Genomic DNA, 19,346 nt, shown 5'->3' on the forward strand with positions numbered 1-19,346 from the left:
AAAATAACAGCAGTAGTAATAATAGCTAGCATTTTTATAGTGCTTATAATTTTCTAAAATGCTCTACATATATTAAAAAAAATCTTAGTTTCTTAAAGTATTAAAGGTGAGAAAGAAGAGCGAGACAAAGAATTTGGACTTAGTGATCTAATTGTAACTTATGCCATTTAGTAATGGGAAGGAAGATGCTTGATAGAGAAAGTTGCCACCTAGCCTAAAATCACTGTGGAAGGACCACCCTCCTTTAAGGAAGCTTTGGTAGAGTACTACAGGAACAGTGCTGCGGCTCCTATGCACAAAAAGGACATAGATGAGTGTTTATTTCTGACTTACTCAGTAAACTACCTTGGTCAGATAGCATGTAGGAATCTTTCTTTCTTACCTGAGAGAATTGCTTCAAGAAAACCTGAGATAATCTAGAACCTTTTTCCTATTTCAGATCTTTGAATATTTCCGAAGAGACACAGAGAAGCGAGACTTTGTCTCAGCTGGTGCAGCAGCTGGTGTCTCAGCTGCTTTTGGGGCTCCTGTTGGTAAGATTCCGTCTTCTGTTTAAATCTTTGTAGACCCTGTCACATCCTAGATAATTCATGCATTGTGGGCAGCTCAAGTGGTCTTCCACTGGTAACCCCAGGAACCTCTCCTACTTGTTTGCCCCAATAGAATATGAGCTCTTTGAGAGCAAGGATTGTTTTTTTGTCTTTTGTTTGTTTTTGTTTTATATTCTTAGCACTTAGCATAGTGCCTGGTAGTAGACATTTAATCAATGTTTCTTTAAAAAAACAATCTTTACCTTCTGTCTTAGAATTGATACTAGGTATTGGTTCCAGAGCAGAAGAGCTGCTAAGAGCCAAGCAATGAGGGTTAAGTCACTTGGCCAAGATCACATAGCTAGGATGTGTCTGAAGTCAGATTTGATCCTAGGACCTCCCATCTCCAGGTCTGGTTCTCTATCCATTACGCCACTTAACAGTCCCAATAAATGCTTTTTAAATTTAACTTAATATGTCTCTATTACCTGGAACCTTCAGTGGGGAAAGGCTGGCTAGATTGATATGCCTTTTCCCATCAGTCAGTTTTTGCCCACTTCCTTGTCTTCAATATTGAGTGTAATTCTATAGCAATCTCCTTACACTCCTTGGTTCTTAGCTGATTGATTGCAGTAGATATTAGAATTTCCTTGTAATTTGATGGCTTAGCAAGTGCTAGTTTAGCAGTCCCTTCCTCCTACTGGCATTTGTTCAGAGAATTAGGAGCCTTTTATTCTTGCAGGTGGAGTCCTGTTCAGTTTGGAAGAAGGTGCTTCCTTCTGGAATCAGTTCTTGACATGGAGAATTGTAAGTGACCTAAATTTCACAGAAGCATGGGCTCCCCTGTGATTATTGGTCTTTCTTTTCATTGCCAGCGAGTCAAGTACACCTTTACAGAGTGCCTTGAGAAATGTTTCCTCTTTTTGAAGTCATTTGTCTTCAGCAGTTGCTATGCATTAATATATGGGCCTTTCACTCCTGCTTTGGTACCCTAAACTCATACCCCTTCTTAGGGTTAATTAATTCTCTTCCACAGATTTCTGGAAGAAACACACAAGTATGTTTGGCATATTGTCATTTGATTCAGGATTACCCTGAATTTTTTTATTAACTGTATAGTGCTCCATGACTGGGTAATTTAGTTCACAGACTCTTTTAGAGTTGTCTCTTCTCATCAGACTTCAACAATGTTTGCTTTCTACTCAATTGTTACAATCTTCATGTCCCTTTTCCCCATTACCTTGACTCCATTATGCCTGTTCTAAGGTAACTTTTATTACCTTTGGATCAACTACAAGAACCACAGTTAGCTTAAGGTTCTTCAGCAGCTCACCTTAAACCCTTTTCTCCTACTTGTTTAACCTGTCATTCTTCTGCTCTCCAGGATTCAGCACACCCATCCATTCTTCACATACTTATTTCTGAGCCTTCTTTCAAGCCCTTCCCCATGTCTAGAGAAAGCACCTCCTTGCTCAACTCACCCAGACCCCTCTCCTTATTCCTTCAGATAGATTTGGAAGCCACAGCTCCAAGAAACCTCCCCTTCCTGAAAGAGAAGCATGAGAATTCCTTGTGACCACACCCTGTTTAAACTGGCAACTTCTGAGACTCATTTTCTACCTGATCTTCCCCACTCAGCTCTTTAATTAGAAATACTTCTGTCTGTTGGACGCAAGAGAGTAGGCTGCTCTGTTTGAAGTATTGTTTCCTAGCAACATGCCAGGTTTTTTTTTTTTTTGCTTATTCCACAGTTCTTTGCCTCCATGATTTCCACATTCACCTTGAATTTTGTTCTAAGTATTTACCATGGAAACATATGGGATCTCTCTAGCCCCGGTCTCATCAATTTTGGAAGATTTGACAATGAGGTAAACATTAATATGTAAAATCTTTATACATATCCTGTCTCCTTACCTTCCTGGGCTCCTGGATTACTATCCCATCCAGAACCTCTACTTTTGATATTCTGGATTTAAAAAAAAAACTAACTCTAGAAAGAAAGCATTCCTCTATGTGAAATCCAGTGTCTTGGTGGTTATCACCCACAAGTGCTACAAAAAAAGCGCTATGAATGGTCAAGAGCAGTTCAGTAGCTTGTCTGCACTTTAGTTTTTTCACTTATTAGAATGAAGAATTGGATTCTTCTGGTTGTAAATTTCTGTCATTTTGTCCAGGATTATTTTGACCAAATTGGGTGTATTTGATGTCCACAGGATTTCAGGAGTTTAGATATCATTTAGTTATGTGCTTCACCCAAATTGCTAGCTGATGTATCTTATTGACTTTGAAAACTAGGTAGATAATCATGCTTCCCGTTTTTTTGTTGCATTGGGGGGGAGGCATTTGAGAACATTACTCAAGGTTTATGCCAGTAGGTCTTAAAATTAAACCACTTTTTCCTTGTTTGTGCAGAAAATGGTATACACAATCCATGAGATCCCCATCTTTATTGCCATGGGCGTGGTGGGTAAGGAGAATTTCTGTTGAATTCATTAGAAATCTAACTTGTTTTTTTCCCCCCTACCCAGTCTTTTTTCTCATTTTTACTGAAAGCCATCCTGCTTTTGTTAAATATTTGTGGAAAGAGTCTTTCTAAACTTGGCTTTTGAAATGGCAAGAGCCCTACTTAAGTCTCTGGGGCATCTTTCTGTATCTTTTGGCCTGAATAAAAATGTGCTAGGGATTGGGAGGTTGCCAAGATCTGAGACACAAGTCAGCTTTGTGAAGCAGTTTTTAAGGATTCTCAATAAAAACACTGGAATCAACCAGTTAGTTATTCAGCAGTAGACTTACACACACTGTGGTTCCTGCCACTTGTTTTTTCTGGTGCCTGAGATATATGTTCCAAAAGAGCTACTGCTAATCAAAGGATTTAAATTACTTTTCATCTTTGTGGCAGAAATTATATTCCCATGTCACTGTGGCTATAAGTTTTTATATTTGAATTTTCATTGAAGGAGAAAAACAAAAATTCAGAGGAATGAATAGGGTTTTTGTTTTGTTTTTAATAGGGAAAGCTCTCCCTCTTGCTTAGAGGGATAATGGCCTTACCCTTATCTAAGTTTAATGTATGCTAAGAATTAACTTCCATTTAATTAAAGAACTTTGTAGGTTAAGGAACTCTTATCTCTTAGAATGTGGTACTGTAGAAAAGCCATTTAAAAATGCTTTTTGCCTCATTCCATCTTAATCCCTTCACTAAGCTTCTGGGAAGTGGTTCCTTCACTGGGGAAGTGTGAAGCAAATTTCCCTAATTTCTAATAGCATAGGGAATTCAGATTTTAAAGCTTACCTTTTTTCCTGTTTGTCTCTTCCTGGTTATAGGTGGTATTCTTGGAGCAGTGTTCAATGCCTTGAATTATTGGCTGACAATGTTTCGAATCAGGTAACGGTCCCATTGATATTGTGTTCATACGAAGAATGCCAGAGAGCAGAGAATTTCAGGATTTGTCGCATGATCATGAATTTTGAGCTGAATCTTATTCCTTAAGTATCTATGTCTTTTTTAGTAAGGTTGCTTTATTTATGGGGAAAAACCAATACAGAATAATTAGGGGGCTGAGAGAGGGATAAAAAGGCATGGGAAATGGAAATAAATATAGGCAGTGACCTCAATGATTTCTCTTCAATATTTACCTGAATCTAACTTAGGAAGGGGAACTGGGGCCTAGAGTCTTTTCTTGTCTTGATGCATTTAAGAAGAGTGCTAAATACAGCACTATTTGGATAAGATAAAGGGATTGATGCCAGTTTCAGAGAGTGTATCTCCTCATTGATATTCTGGCTACATTAAGACAAGCAGTGTATGTATAGCATACAGACTTTCACAGTTTGCACACAAATCCTTTTGAGAAAGGGAATGGTGTAGTTACTGCGAAGTGCTGTGTTTCCACCAAATTCTCCATCTAACAAAGGCAAGTGACTAGAGTACTTAATAGTGGGTATTGGTAGAGTGTGGTATATGTTTGAGCATTGCTGTAGAATTCCTGCAGTCCCTAGCATATTCATTAATTTGTGGAAGAAGAAATAATTGCAAAATAATCCATATTTAACTTTTGAATATAGTTTGATACCCATTTTACATTCATACATACTCTTGTTTATGTTTGGTCCCAATTTTGGTTGATATTAGGGATGAGGAGGGCAGGAAGGCCACGCCTTTGAATAACTCACTGTGGATAACTCATCAAGATGGTGTTTCTCTTTAAGGATCCTTCTGAGTGGCCAAGTGAAGATTTCTTACATATAATTTGGGCAATTCAGTCACTAATACAGAATCACATTAAGATATTTTGATTCCACAGGTACATACACCGCCCTTGCCTCCAGGTGATTGAAGCCATGCTTGTGGCTGCAGTCACTGCCACAGTTGCATTTGTATTGATTTATTCATCACGGGATTGCCAGCCACTTCAGGGAAACTCCATGTCTTACCCACTTCAGGTAGGAGGCTGGAGCTATAGTCTGGAGGGATCCAACATGGTACTAGAGGGATTGCCAAAGTAGTCAGAGACCATAGGAGAGCCTATATCAGGGTAGACATTCCCAGGGATTTTCCCTCTTCCTTCCTACTTGTTCTTATTTTCCATTTCATATGAAGTCAGGTATCATCTGCCTAGCAGAAAAGGCATTCCTCTTAATTAGTTTACTTCTCAGGATTGGGCTGGTTTTGTTTTTGATGAGAAATCACTTAATTAGCTAATCAGGTTGGAAGGATTAGAAGCAAGTTGTCTTGGATATCCAGAATGCTATTCTTTTGGAGCTTTTAAAATGACTTTGTAAGAAGTATAAGTGATTAAAGGCTCCAGGAACATACTTAGCTCTCACTTGTCAGTGCACAGGAGTAAATGTGCCAGCAGCAAGATAACTGCCACAGGAGTCTAAGTATGGAATTCAGGTCAGATTGCCTGTAAGCTTTGTCCTATTGAATTCTTTGAAAGCATCAGATAGTATTAGCATCAGACAATATTGATTTAGAGACATTCCTTATAATTATGAGCTATTAGAATCCATTTTCTGCCAGGCTCATCTTGACTCACGAATATGGCCTCATGAAACTGAATTAGGGAAAGGATCAGTTTTTACTATGCCCTCTAAAAAGTATTAATTATATTCATATGAGCCTTATACTGTTTCCTTGGAGAAGGATTAGATATTGTATGTGGGCCCTGTTTCTTCACTGATCTTCAAAGTAGTAAGACCTGACCACATTATGCTTGTTTATTCTGGGGAAACTTGTGATTCCACCTTTACTGAAGAAGATAATAATCTGTTTTTACTTGGGGTATTCTGAGATCTCATTTCCTTTTCTGTCTCTCAATCTTACAGCTGTTCTGTGCAGATGGAGAATATAATTCAATGGCTGCAGCCTTCTTCAACACCCCAGAGAAGAGTGTTGTCAGTCTTTTTCATGACCCCCCAGGTCTGTTACTTGTATCAACATGACATCAAACTAGAATCAGAATTTAGCCTACATTTCTTCCCATGATGGAAACTGATTTGGAGGGTTGGGAAGAGAATTGGGCTATATATGAACTGTTCTTGATTTTTGCTTGACACTTGGCCCTTCAGAATATAAACAGAACTTAGTACAAAAAGAGGAGGAAGAGGGAAGGCTTCTACACTGACCCTCAACCCCAGAGTCTTCATGGGGAATTGAATCATTGTCCTTAGACATGATATGATAGATATAATAGGTCCAATACATGTGATCCACAATGAACAGAACTGGCTTCTAATGGAGAAAATATCCAAGTTATTCAGTTTTATAAGAAAGGTTTTTTGTTAACCAGATGAAAAGAAAAAACAATGGTGTGCAAGAAGATAAAGTTGGGTGGGGGTTCAGAGGTAGAACTGTAGGCATGTATTTTTTTTGTTTGAGTGACAAGCTTAGTCAGTTTAACAGACTCTGTCTTCCTTCCTTCTTGAGAACTGATCTGCTTTGGGAGGCTCTTGGATCTTTCCATCATTTACTAGGATTTTACTTTCCTGAATGATTTTACCTTCTGTGAATTGTTTCTGGAATTTTCATTTTGGTCAGAATACTAAGCAAATTCCATAAGTCAAAGCAATGTTCCAAATCGAGACTCTGTCTTGTTTTCTATGACAACTGAGTATTTAATGAAAAATCAGGATGTCTCTGTTTAACTTCATTAGTAGTGTGTACATGAGACAGGAGAAAAGATGGCAGGGCAGTCACCTCTAACTTACTTTGTGACTTTGGATATATGATCCCAAGATCCATAGGACTCTAGCGCTAGAAGGGCCTTTGGATACTGGTCTGTCTGCTCTGTAAGAGAGGAGAAAACTGGCCCAGGGTAGGAAAGAGTACATTAGCAACAAAGTAAGTCCTAAGACATTAAATTCAAAGTCTTTCCCCTACACCTCATAGTCTCTAGTCATTTACTTTCTCTTTTTTTTCCTTATAGAGTTGCTCCATGTAAATATTATATATTTATATAAATAGAAAATATTTACTTTTTCTGAAATATTAGTTCAGAAATCAAGTTAGGTGAGGTGGTTGAACTGTCACAGGCCAGATTCTCTGTTCTAATCTGAGTTGTGTCCTTGGCGAATTCTTTCCATTTCTGTACCTAAGTTTCTCTGCCTGCAATTTACTCAGTGGATCTTGAGTTCTGTTGCTTGTCTAATTTCAATGTTACTTGTAGGCCCATCTGCAGCCCTCCCTCTCTTGTTCTCATCAAGATCCCAAGAAGCAAGCCTGAATGTTGTAGGATGTTTCCCATATGTTTTTTACTATAACATAGGATACCCACATCTCCCTAGAAGCTCTGGGAAAAGCTTTTCTGTTGCTGCCAGCAACCAGATGTCTGCAACCTAAATAATCATTTTTATAGCTTGTTTTTTCATCTGAGCCTTGGCAGGTTCCTATTTGGGCTTTATATACTAACTTCCTGAGTTCTAATTCACCAACAGTGAGGAAATAGAGAAAAATAGCCTTGGTGAGGTTCCCTTTCTGCTAACTTTCAGTCATGCTGTCTTTAGTGTATTGAACAGGGCTGAAGATGCCTCTTACTGCCTCTCTAACAAAGGTTCCCCTGCACCCGTATAGCCCCAAATGCATCACTGTGGGAAAATGTTACCATGTAGCAGAAGTTGTATGTGTATATGTGTTGTGTCTTCATAATCAAATTTATAGACTTACTTTGCAGATAACCTGTATATAACAAAGATTTTTAATGTTATCACATGAATCACAAAGACAACACATCATTGTAAGCAGAAACTTTGCCTACCTCTGATGGACAGCTTGTGAGTAGGCTTAGTGACCATTCCCATAGGCCACCTTTGTCTGATATTTCTTCAGTACTTTTAAAGAATAACCAAAAAAACTACCTACTAACATGGTGTCAGGACTTGAGATTTGGGTGTTGCAGTTGAAATAAGAGAACAGTGTTAAGAAAGGAAAGGACTGAGACTTTTATAGCTTGAATTTGTCTTCGTTAGTGTTGACTTCTTGCTTCACACATTGCTTTTGTTGTCTTCTGTCTCAAGTTTTCCATCTCTAAAATAAGAAGAGGGATTTACCTTTATTTCTCCTCCTGTGAATGCTGAAGATGAGTAAAAGTCCTAGAAAAAGCCCTTGGGCATGCTGTGAGAAGAGATGAAGTAACTTGCAGATAGTGGTTAGGGATCAAGCTTTTCTCATCAGCCTTGATCAGGATGATCAGAATAGGGTTTAAGATGAGCTGTGATGGAGTAGGATTACAGTATTCATCTTGCTCTTTACCCTTTCCTGGCAAGCAGTATTTACACAGAGTTTTCAGTGTTCCTTTTTGGGTGTTAATGTGCCATTTTGTTCTATTTTTGTGTTTTATGGGAGTAGTTAGAGCCAGTGCTGATCAGAGGCATGGAATCTCGGGAGAGGTGTATAATGTGTCTGACTTCTCTGCATCTCCTGTCTTCCCTAGGTTCCTACAATCCCATGACGCTGGGATTGTTCACTCTGGTCTATTTCCTGCTGGCTTGTTGGACCTATGGGCTCACTGTGTCTGCTGGAGTCTTCATTCCATCCCTTCTCATTGGTGCTGCCTGGGGAAGACTCTTTGGCATATCACTGTCCTACCTTACCAGTGCTGCAGTGAGTATCTCCTTGGATCTGGGCAATGAAACATTTAAGGTGAATCATGCATAAGAGGGGAAAATAGGTATAATCTGAAGTGGCATCTTAATGCTTCCCAAAGAATTTGGAATCTCAGATGGGTACTTGGTGTATAGCTTGGAGTAATACCTTTTATTTTTTGAAAAATTAATTGGTATGAGGGCAGCTAGATAGCACAGTGGATAGAGCTCCATGTCTGGAGTCAGGGAGAACCAGGGTTCAATTATGACTTCACACACTTCATAGCTGGGTGACCCTAGGCAAGTCACTTAACCCAAACTGCAATCAAGGTTAAGGCACATCCACAACAGACAGAGGATAACCCACCCTGTATTTTTCTTTTTTTTTTTAGCCTTTACTTTCTCTCTTAGTAACATCTCTAAGAAGGGCAAGGGCTAGGCAATTGGGGGTTAGGTGACTTGCCCAGGGTCACACAGCTGGGAAGTGTCTGAGATTAGATTTGAATCCGTGTCCTCCTGACTCCAGGCCTGGTGCTCTAGGCACTGTGCCACTTAGCTACCCTGTATATATCATTCTTTTGTCTGTGCCTTCTTAAGTACTTCCTGTGTGCCAGGCACTAGAGATACAAAGAAAAGAAAAGCAATCCTGCCCTCAAAGAGCAATTAGGCACATCTACAACAGACAGAGGATAATCTTAGATGGGGAGGCTCTGCCATCCAAAAGGCACAGGAGAGACCTTCCTTGGAGAATGGGACATTGGAGCTAAGGCTTCAGTTTTCCCATGTTTCTATGTATTCCACATAGTCCTTAGACTGGCTGGCATCTTTTAGCTAAAATTCTCTATTGATTGAACATTTATTTTGTATGTATACTTTCATGCCAAAAGGGGACTGCCCCCTAACTGGCTTTTTGTCAATTCGTCCAGCAGTTATTGGTTTTGTTCTTTTTTTCCCCTCTTATCCTCAAATTACTGTAATGTTTAAGTTGATTATGTTCTCATGATCCTTTTTGGGGAAACTTCGCCCCCCAACAACGATCAAACGGGGGCATGTAAATATGGATTGGAATCCAGGACTTCAATCCCCACAAGCCTTTGCTCCACTTCCCCAGAATGCCTTGTAATCTCACCTGGGCCGAGATCGAGAAGAGATTTAACCTGATTGCAAAGGTTTTTGGGTCTCTTTTTGGACTTCTGTTTTGGGGGCAGATGTGGCTCTTTCCATAATGTAGGTGAGGTCTTGTCTAGGCCTCTCTGGCCTAGGCATGTTTTCCTTATGCTGTATTTTCTTTAATCCTTGATCTTCAATAAACCTCTAAAAATATAATACTCCTTGCAGAGAGAAACTAATTTCTACCTGCCTCAGTCTCCCCTAAATTTTAATCTTTACACTATTAGCTGGGGTATAGTGGTTTAACAGATTGGGGAACAATGCTGCTTCATAAATGCAGGGTTGTTTTTTAAAAAAAAAAACCCTTACCTTCTGTCCTAGTATTAATTCTAAGATAGAAGAGTGACAAAGGCAAGGCAATTAGGGTTAAGTGACTTGCCCAAGGCCACATAGCCGGGAAGTATCTGAGGCTAGATTCAAACCCCAGTCCTCCTGACTCCAAGGGTTAATGTTTATCTAACTACCCAAGTAAGCTTCTTAAGTATCAATATCTGGGAAGATAATATGGCAAGAATTCAGGTGTAGAAATTAAAATTTGAGAGTGTGATCTAGTCCTCCTGGCTTAGGAAATCCATTTTTTATTTTTAATAACCCTTAACTTCCATCTTGTAATCAATACTGTGTATTGGTTCCAAGGCAGAAGAGTGGTAAGGGCCCAGGGTCACACAGCTGGGAAGTATCTGAAGCCAAATTTGAACCCAGGACCTCCTGTCTCTAGGCCTGACTTTAGTCCACTGAGCTACCCAGCTGCCCCTGGGAATCCATTCTTATCTCAGACAAGATTCTCCGAAGTTTGGATTTGTTAATCATTCTGCCTTTTTGCCAGTCATTAGGAAGCCTGGGACATGAAGCCTGTAGTTTTGAGTAGGTGGTCTTATCTACCATTTCTCCTAACTTATGTTTCTTCTCACTGTAGATATGGGCCGACCCTGGCAAGTATGCACTGATGGGAGCTGCTGCCCAGCTTGGTGAGTCACGTCTTTTGGCTTAACAGGAGTGTTAAGGAAGGAAGGAAGGTTGGGTAGAGCTCTTAGCCCAAAAGGTTAGAAGGGAGTAACTTAGCTAAAACTTTTGCAAGCCTGGCATGGAAGAGTAAAAGGATTCAGGAGAATTGATTTTGACCTGAAAATGTAGGGATGTGCACTAACTCGTTTTTTTTCCTCAGGGGGCATTGTGAGAATGACTCTGAGCCTGACAGTCATCATGATGGAGGCTACGAGCAATGTGACTTATGGTTTCCCCATCATGTTGGTTTTGATGACAGCTAAAATTGTTGGAGACTTCTTTATTGAGGTTTGATATGGGAGAAGAATGAGAAAAATGGGCTTATTTGGACTGTTATGTGGCGCAAACAAACAAGAGGTTCTTTTCTAATCCCTTATAATCTCATTAGCCAAACTGAATATAGGAGCAACAATACTGGTGCCTTTTCTACAGTATGGTAGTGTATTTTCTCCTCCTCTACAGAGTAGAAGTGGCAGATAGTGGAGAAAGGATCTTCATCCAAAATATCCTAATGGAGAGTCCTTCCTATCTGCTCACCCAGCAGGCCTAACCAGCCTTTAGAAAGCAGCAGTGCATGGATCCAGAGATTCTGCTCTGCTCTCATTTCTACCTCTGCTAGAGAAGTCACTGATTTCTTCTCTCTTGCAATTCTGTGTTGGTGGGAATGGACATGATCCCCCTCTTCACCTCACACGGAAGAATGCAGGCTAAATTTAAACAGACTCTAGTGGCTCTCATCCTGATGACAGTTTGGAGTGAGTGTCCAGGATTAAGGATATAGGGTGGAATCATTCAGTCAGTCCAATATTTATTGATCATCTAATAGAAAGAAAGGTAAAAATTGTCCTTGCCCTCAAGTAGCTTACAGTCCAGTGGGAGAGACAACATGCAAATTGCTGTACACAGACAAGATGTAGGCTTACAATTGTCTAACTGGGAAGGGACGCATCAGCATTAAGGGAGACTAGGAGAGGCTTCTTGTAGGTGGTGAGATTTTGGCTGGAGCTTTGCAGGAGCTGGGTTGGACAGTGAATATGAGTAGAGATGGTCAGCAGCAGGACATTGACCCTGAAGTGTCTTTCCCATTGGGAGAAGGTACAAAAAGAATATCATTCTTGTACTGCTTTTTTTTCAGGGCCTTTATGATATGCACATCCAGCTGCAGAGTGTCCCCTTCCTCCACTGGGAAGCTCCAGTTACTTCACACTCACTCACTGCCAGGTAATGACCTTCCTTCTGGCATCCTCATCCCTGAGAGTTGCCCCCTGGGCTTTTTCTACAGGTCTTAGCTTAGAACAAAATGATCAAGACATCAATGACCCAGGCCATACCTGATAATATATACACTTCCCAAGGAAGTGACTTAGTATGTCAGCTGGCAAAAAAGCACTTAAAAAAAAAAACCCTTCAACTATCCCTCTTGTGATTTTTATCTGGGCCAGGGTTGTTACGTCCTGGTGTTGCGGAGACTGCCTCTTTTAAGTGAGGAGAGAGAGACATGACATTTCTAGAAGGGGTTTTGCTTTTCTATTTGTAGCAACTCTATAATTCAGAGAAATAGTGGAAATTTCATTGTTATACAGGAGAGAGAGAAATTGAGTCTATAGCTGTGGCTTGATGCTAGCCTATAAAGTGCCATTAATTAACTTGACAGAAACTTAAAAGAAGCATCCTTTCCCCCTAAATATTCTGAAACTGAGGCAGAATTGAGAAACAGTGATCTGAGTGATGGCTGTTTCCATAGCTGCATGCTGAATCCCTGTTCTTCTCAAATTTGCTTTCTTAACAGAGAAGTGATGAGTACACCAGTTACCTGTCTACGGAGAAAAGAGAAAGTTGGAGTTATAGTGGATGTCCTCAGTGACACATCCTCAAATCATAATGGCTTCCCAGTGGTGGAGTACTCTGATGATGCCCAGGTAGAGGAATAAATATTGCCATGAAGAGGGAAAAGAGAAAAAAATGGCATCTAGCTTTATAAATAACCCGTTCCTCTTAGAGAAGACAAGTTTATATTAGATGAGTAGTCAGGAAGACTGTCTTCATTTCACAATTTGGGTAACTCCTAGTAGGAAGGGGAACAGACAGCCTCCACTAATTTAGGGTAGACCGAAGTTGGTCAGAATTGAAGTTAGACAAATCAAGAACTGAAGGTTTTCACTTCTGTATTTTCTGAGCTAGCTCTTTGCCATAATCTTTGTGTATTCTCCTATGACTATGGCCCCTAGAATGGGAGAGAGGGAAGTGATGAAAAGGAGTCAGGGCCATTCCTTTAAGTCCCTGAAGCCTGGGTGCTTTATTTCCTGAGCAGGAAATCTGAAAATAATCCAGGCTCTAAATCATGCTTCTGAGCAGCACACGTAGACTAAAAGATTCTCTCTTTTTTGCAGCCAGCAAGATTACAGGGCTTGATCCTGCGCTCTCAGTTGATTGTTCTCTTGAAGCATAAGGTATAGTTATTCATAAGGATTTTTTCAAATGCCATCGGAGCCCTAAAGGCTGGGTGCAGAAGTTCCCAGACCTTGCACAGAATACCCCATTTTCTGCTGTAGCAGTTTCTCTCACATATGGTAGTAGTTACTACCTTCCAGTTTAGAAACTATATACCTATATCACAGCAACAGAAATCCCAAGATTTTGGGTATCCATCACCACTATTCTAGAGAGCAATTTGGAATGATGCCCAAAAGGCTATTAAGCTATGAATGCTTTTTACCCTAGTGATACCACTACTAGTTCTACACCCCAAAGAGGTCAAAGAGGAAGAGAAAGGACCCATATGTACAAAAATATTTATAATGGTTCTTTTCCTGGTGGCAAAAAATTGGAAACTGAGGAGTTGCCTGTGAACTGGAGAATGAATAAATTGTAGTATCTAAGTATAATAGAATTTTATATCATGTCATAAGAAATGATGAAAGAGATGGCCTCAGAGAAACCTGGGGAAATTTATAAGAACTGAGCAGAACTAGGAGAACAATTTATATGGTAACAACAATATCATAAAGACAGTCAACTCAAAAAGACTTAATAACAAAGTGAACGGCCATAATTCTAAAGGACTCTTGATGAAATGTGCTGTCCATCTCCAGAGATAAAAGCAATGAACCCAGTGCAGATAGAAGTTTATGTTCTTTTCCTTTTTTTTTTTTGAGGGAAGAAAGGATGGGACATGACTAATATGGGAATTTGTATTGTATAACTATACATATTTGTAATAGGCTTTGTTTTTCTTGCCTTCTTAATGGGCGAAGGAGGGGAAAGGAGAGAATTTGGAACTGAAAATGAAGTTAAAAACAAAAACCACAGTGCCTACCATCACTGACACAGTGTCTAAGGAAGACCCTGAGAGATCAAGGAATGCTTTTTCCTTCTCTCTGTCTCCACGCTAGGTGTTCGTGGAGAGAGCCAGTCTAAACCTGGTCCAAAGGAGACTGAAACTGAAGGACTTTCGAGATGCCTATCCCCGATTCCCACCCATCCAGTCAATTCATGTGTCTCAGGATGAACGGGAATGCATGATGGACCTCACCGAGTTCATGAACCCTTCCCCATACACAGTGCCTCAGGTAACTGGCCAGGACACTCCAGGGTCAGAAGTGTGTGGGCACCAGAACTGCTCCCTAAACTCCAGCTAGTGCAGGAGACAGAAATGAGAGGACTATCCTGAAGGTACAGAGTAGGTAGTTAGTCAATCTCTGTGACCAACTTCCTGAGGGGCTGAAGGGAAAGCAGCAGTATTTGTCCTTTGGCTTTTTCTGCCTTTCACAAGGTATAAAGTCAATCACAGATTCTTCTTTTATACACATTTCCAAACGTTAGAATTGGTCCTTGGGGATAGCTAGGTGGCTCAGTGGATAGAGCACCAGGCCTAGAGATAGAAGGTTCTGGGTTCAAATCTGGCCTCAGACACATCCTAGCTGTATGACAGAAGGCAAGTCACTTAACCCCCATTGCCTAGTCCATACCACTCTTCTGCTTTGGAACCAATATACAGTATTGATTATAAGGTGAAAAAGCCTCTTCTATTTTGTTTTCATGGAGATGTTGATTAAAACACAAACAAGCTAAGGGTGTTTTTAAATTTTTTTCTTAAATTAAAAAAAAAACTGGTCTAGAGAGCAACCCCACTGGAAGAATAAGCCACCATCATTCAACCCAGGAGAATGTAAGCTCCTTGAGGGCAGGGATTTTGATTTTTGCCTTGGTATACTCAGCACTTAAGGGCTAGTCAACTGGGGTTAAGAGACTTGCCCAAGGTCATACAACTTGAAGTATCTGAAGTCATATTAGAACCCTGGTCCTTTCAATTCCAAGACTGGTAGTCTATCCTCTGTACTACCTAGCTGCCCCTATTTTGTGGGAATTTAATGTTTTTTAAAAATTCTAGACATCAAATTGATGTGTTTGATGTGTAAAGCTGATTTCTATAGAGTAGGAGGCTGTTCACTTATAACTTAGGGGCTATTCTAGTTCTGTGGCTGTGGGAGATGCCCAGCCAGCCCTAACTCAAGAAATAGGAAGTGGGACAACCCTCTTAAGTCTTTATTATCAATTTTGCCAGGTGTCAGCAATGCTTTGAGACCTTTCAGTGTAGACCAGGCATGCTTATGAGATCTGGGACCTGACTAGCTTTGAGGAAATTGTCTTTCTGCAGTTGAGTGCCTCCTGTGGGCAGTCAGTTTACTTTTTCAGAAAGCTGTGATAATTAGCAAAGTGGCCTAAAGACTAAAAGTTTGACTAATTTTCAGGAGGCATCACTTCCAAGAGTATTCAAGCTGTTCCGAGCTCTGGGACTCAGACATTTGGTGGTAGTAGATAATCATAATCAGGTGAGTTTGGGTTCATGGGGGAAAAATGTTTGCTCTGCACTAACATAGTAGGTGGACATTACTAAATAGGATAGCAAATTTTCTCTTACCTCTTTCCTTAAATCCTAAATCCTGTCTCCTGATGGAAACTGGGATAGAGCTGTCTGTCCCCATTCCTTTTTCCTTTGTCATCAAAGTGACTGCCTCAGAAAGAGTTCTGCCTTCCTGAGCCTTGAAGGCTGTTGTCTGTAACAGCCCTTCCTATTTTGTTATTCAAAGTGGCCACTCTCTGACTCTAGCAGGACAAAAGTGTGCCCAGTGCAGCCATTGTGCCATCAATCTAAGCATCCAGTTCTCTCAACAGAGCCAAAAGTGGGGCAGCTAAAACCCTTGATTCTGTTGAGTCTTTTTTTTTTAAACCCTTACCTTCCATCTTGGAGTCAATACTGTGTATTGGCTCCAAGGCAGAAGAGTGGTAAGGGCTAGGCAATGGGGGGTCAAGTGACTTGCCCAGAGTTACACAGCTGGGAAGTGTCTGAGGTCAGATTTGAACCCAGGACCTCCTGTCTCTAGGCCTGGATCTCAATCCACTGAGCTACCCAGCTGCCCCCTGTTGAATCTTTTGTACCATTTCAATATTCAAATCAGAGGAAGAGATGGCCAAACGTTTCGCTGCAGATGTTCTAGTGATACTATCAGAAGTTTGGGGTCTATTGTTTGTTCCCTCTGACATCTTGTTTGGTTTTATCCTTACAGGTGGTTGGGATGGTGACAAGAAAAGACCTTGCACGATACAGATTAGGAAAAGGAGGGTTGGAAGAACTTTCCTTGGCTCAGACGTGAGGGGCTTGGCATCACACCTCTCCGCAGGGCAAGTGTTAGTGACCACTGGAAACCCTCTGCCTCCTCATGTTCTTTAGCACTCTCATCTGAGACCTTGTTTCTCTGGAGGCCGTGGAAGTGAAAAGTCCTCCCTGACTTCTAAGCTGCCTCCTCAAGTGCAAACCTGGCTGCTCTAGGTTCTGGTTCAGTATTTTAATTTGACATACATTGTGGGAAGATTGGTTTACATTTTAACATTTTTCTCTTTGGTTTATTGCCATTGGATCCCATTTTTATTCTTTCCTTTTATGTTTCTTTGCCTGAAAGGATCAAATACATTTAACTTTCCTTTCTAGTGATGCTCCTTTTCTGAGAGCAGATGGGTGAGGGAGCTTGTGTCTGTGCATACCCATGTAGAGAGGATGTGGGGAGCCAGCCCTGCTGCACCAAGGAGGAGTCACAGAGTCTGTTACACCTGCTGTTACACTCCCACTGACCCTGTTGTGGCCAGTGGCTAAACCTGGCTTGTTTGTTTTGCACAGTTCAACACACTGCCCAGGAATCTCTCTGGGGATTTCCTAAAAGAATCCTGAGGCTGCGGTAGATGCTTCACGTTCTTCTCTTCTCCCCTGTACATGCCCCACAACCAGCCTGTGCCTCCCCCATCTCAGAACAGCATGACAAGGCCTGCTGCAGTGGTGCCCGGTTGTCCTGTCTCCAGAGCTGTGGTTGGGTTTGGATTGGGTCAGGGGAAGTGGAAAAGTGACCTTAAGAGAAGCAGGGCCACACAAAGTGACAAGTTTTTCCTGGAGCTGAACTTATGAAAAACCTCACCTGCTCTCCAGAGGACAGCTCAAGGTGTTACGACCGTCAGTAAAATCCCCTCCCTTCTGGCTCCTAGTGGGCCCAAGGGGACCTTGAATCTGTTCTCTCCCTCTTCTAAGGGCCGCCTTGAGAGCCCAACAAGTCTAGTTGGACCAGGGGAACATTGGAGATAGAGCCCGTCCTTCCTAAGGTGGCTTCTGACTGTTAGCAGCCTGAGCTTCCTGAGCGACACAAGACGGATAGTCATCTGCTGTCACCACCAACATCTGCTGCTCCACAGCTGCCGTGTTGTTCCTCTGGTCTGAGGCCTGTTGTCCTTGTACCATCTGACTCCTCTGGTCAGTGAGCACCAGAATCAAAGAATCATTGCTGTGGAGTCATGGGGTCTGGAAGCTCCTTCTCATTGCTGGTCACGGCGTCTCCTGTCATCCCATGTCATTGGTTGTGGCATCGCTCCCCCCTCCCTGAACCTCACTCCCCCACCTTCCCAGCTGTAGAAGTTTGAGTCTTCAAAAGATTGGCCCTCAGCCAGAAACCTCCGTTTTAAGCACAGTTTCTTAGGGTTTGATACACTGGATTTGTGTCAGTGAAAGGTAGTTGTATAATGAAGCCTTCGAGTATTAGCACGTGATTCCTCTTAATGTGCTTATGCTTATTTCCCCCATCTATTAGAGCAGGGTACAAATGCAAAGCATAATTTCTTCTGCCTGTGCTTGCTGGGAGATATACTGAGCTTTTAATAGCCCTCACTGGGTAACCTTTGTTGGCTTCCCTTGGATCCCCTTAGTCACTATGCATGCTGGGCCCTTGATGGCACTGTAGGATGTGTGACTGGTGGCTCATCGTCAGGCATGTTTTTTAATAACTTCTAGGGACCCCTGGGGGCTTCTGAAAAGTATCTGGTTAGTAATTCCTTCATTAATAGATAAACACCAGTTTTGCCCATGGCATCTTGGGTAGTGTGCTGATTCTGTAGCACCAGGTGCTTTTTGTCTGCCCTCCAACCACTGTCTGATGGCCTTGTGCATATTCTTGCTGCCTTGGTCCAGGCCCGGCTGGCAGCCTCCCTCTGGTCCTCCCCACTGCCACAGGCTCCCAGGCCGACTCTTTCCCATATTCACTCTCCCGTGTGTTGCTGTTTTTCTGTACTCTGGGAGAGAGACCTGCTTTGATGAAGTTTGGTTTGGGGGATTCCTTTTATAAATGTTTTACATGTGCCCATGGCCCTACTCCTGTTTGTTGTGGGAAGCAGCACACTTTGGTGTGTGATTTTTATAGTTTGGGCAGATGTGGCAGCTTGATTTTATCTCTATTGAAAGTAGCAGTGGCTTTAATGAGTCAAGAGTAGGGGGCCTTCCCTGAAAAGCAGATCATTGTAAACCTTGAAACTCTCACCCAGATCATGTGCCAAGAAGAAAATGGGAAACCTGGAGGTGGGCAGGGGTCAGAATATGTGTAAACCTAAGAAATAAAGGGATTGAAGTCGAGCTTCTGGTGCTGGATGTTTTTCCTTCTCAGTCTTGACTGTGACCTTGAGTCAAAGCTGCCCAGGGCATCATGTATCCTTTTTTTGAAGTTGATGGTATGTCCTCCTGTGAGAACAGACTAGGATGCTTGTACCTTTGTAGCTGTGAGCATTATCATGAGCCCTGAACAAAGACTGGTGGCAGCTCTTGATGACCAAAATACAGTTAATGCCCTCTTGTCACAGTTGCTTCTGAATTATCTGGGAGCCATCCATGAACTGGAGAAGGGCCTGGAAGCCTGCACTGTTTAAGAGAAGCACATGTGGCATGCCAGGAGGATTCCTTAGGAGAAAAAAGCACTAGAAAGCAGTAATGACCCTTCTGAGCCTCTCTTCAACTGGTCTCTGGAGGCAGCCCTTACACTGTCCCTGCAGCAGTGTTCTCAATTCAGAAGACAATGCTCCCTTCTGAAGCCCAATCTAGAAAGTGGGTGTAACTTTAGTCCTGGGTTGTCAGTGATCTTTGTGCCACTTAGGCCTCAGATTTATTCTGCCAATACTGTAAACCACCAGAAAGATGAAAAGAAAAAAAAATCATCCCGGGGTCATAATCAATAACACAACCACTCTACTAAT

General features: G+C 41.6%; 1 protein-coding gene across 2 annotated transcripts in view; it reads left to right on the plus strand.

The window, feature by feature from the left end:
- Nucleotides 1–18,732, plus strand: part of CLCN7 (chloride voltage-gated channel 7) — a 45,308-nt gene extending 26,576 nt beyond the window's left edge. For both annotated transcript variants that reach the window (XM_007499331.2, XM_007499332.2), the window contains 16 exons: nt 440–533; nt 1,273–1,337; nt 2,282–2,398; nt 2,943–2,997; nt 3,855–3,915; nt 4,835–4,973; nt 5,859–5,952; nt 8,462–8,631; nt 10,699–10,750; nt 10,948–11,075; nt 11,923–12,008; nt 12,577–12,706; nt 13,178–13,237; nt 14,180–14,356; nt 15,539–15,619; nt 16,355–18,732. In XM_007499331.2, coding sequence (XP_007499393.1) covers nt 440–533; nt 1,273–1,337; nt 2,282–2,398; nt 2,943–2,997; nt 3,855–3,915; nt 4,835–4,973; nt 5,859–5,952; nt 8,462–8,631; nt 10,699–10,750; nt 10,948–11,075; nt 11,923–12,008; nt 12,577–12,706; nt 13,178–13,237; nt 14,180–14,356; nt 15,539–15,619; nt 16,355–16,441 — 1,596 coding nt within the window. In that variant the 3' untranslated portion in view covers nt 16,442–18,732. The remainder of the gene's footprint in view (nt 1–439; nt 534–1,272; nt 1,338–2,281; nt 2,399–2,942; nt 2,998–3,854; nt 3,916–4,834; nt 4,974–5,858; nt 5,953–8,461; nt 8,632–10,698; nt 10,751–10,947; nt 11,076–11,922; nt 12,009–12,576; nt 12,707–13,177; nt 13,238–14,179; nt 14,357–15,538; nt 15,620–16,354) is intronic.
- Nucleotides 18,733–19,346: the final 614 nt, after the last annotated feature.

This window comes from Monodelphis domestica, chromosome 7 (assembly GCF_027887165.1).
Source record: "Monodelphis domestica isolate mMonDom1 chromosome 7, mMonDom1.pri, whole genome shotgun sequence".
Lineage (NCBI taxonomy): Eukaryota > Metazoa > Chordata > Mammalia > Didelphimorphia > Didelphidae > Monodelphis > Monodelphis domestica.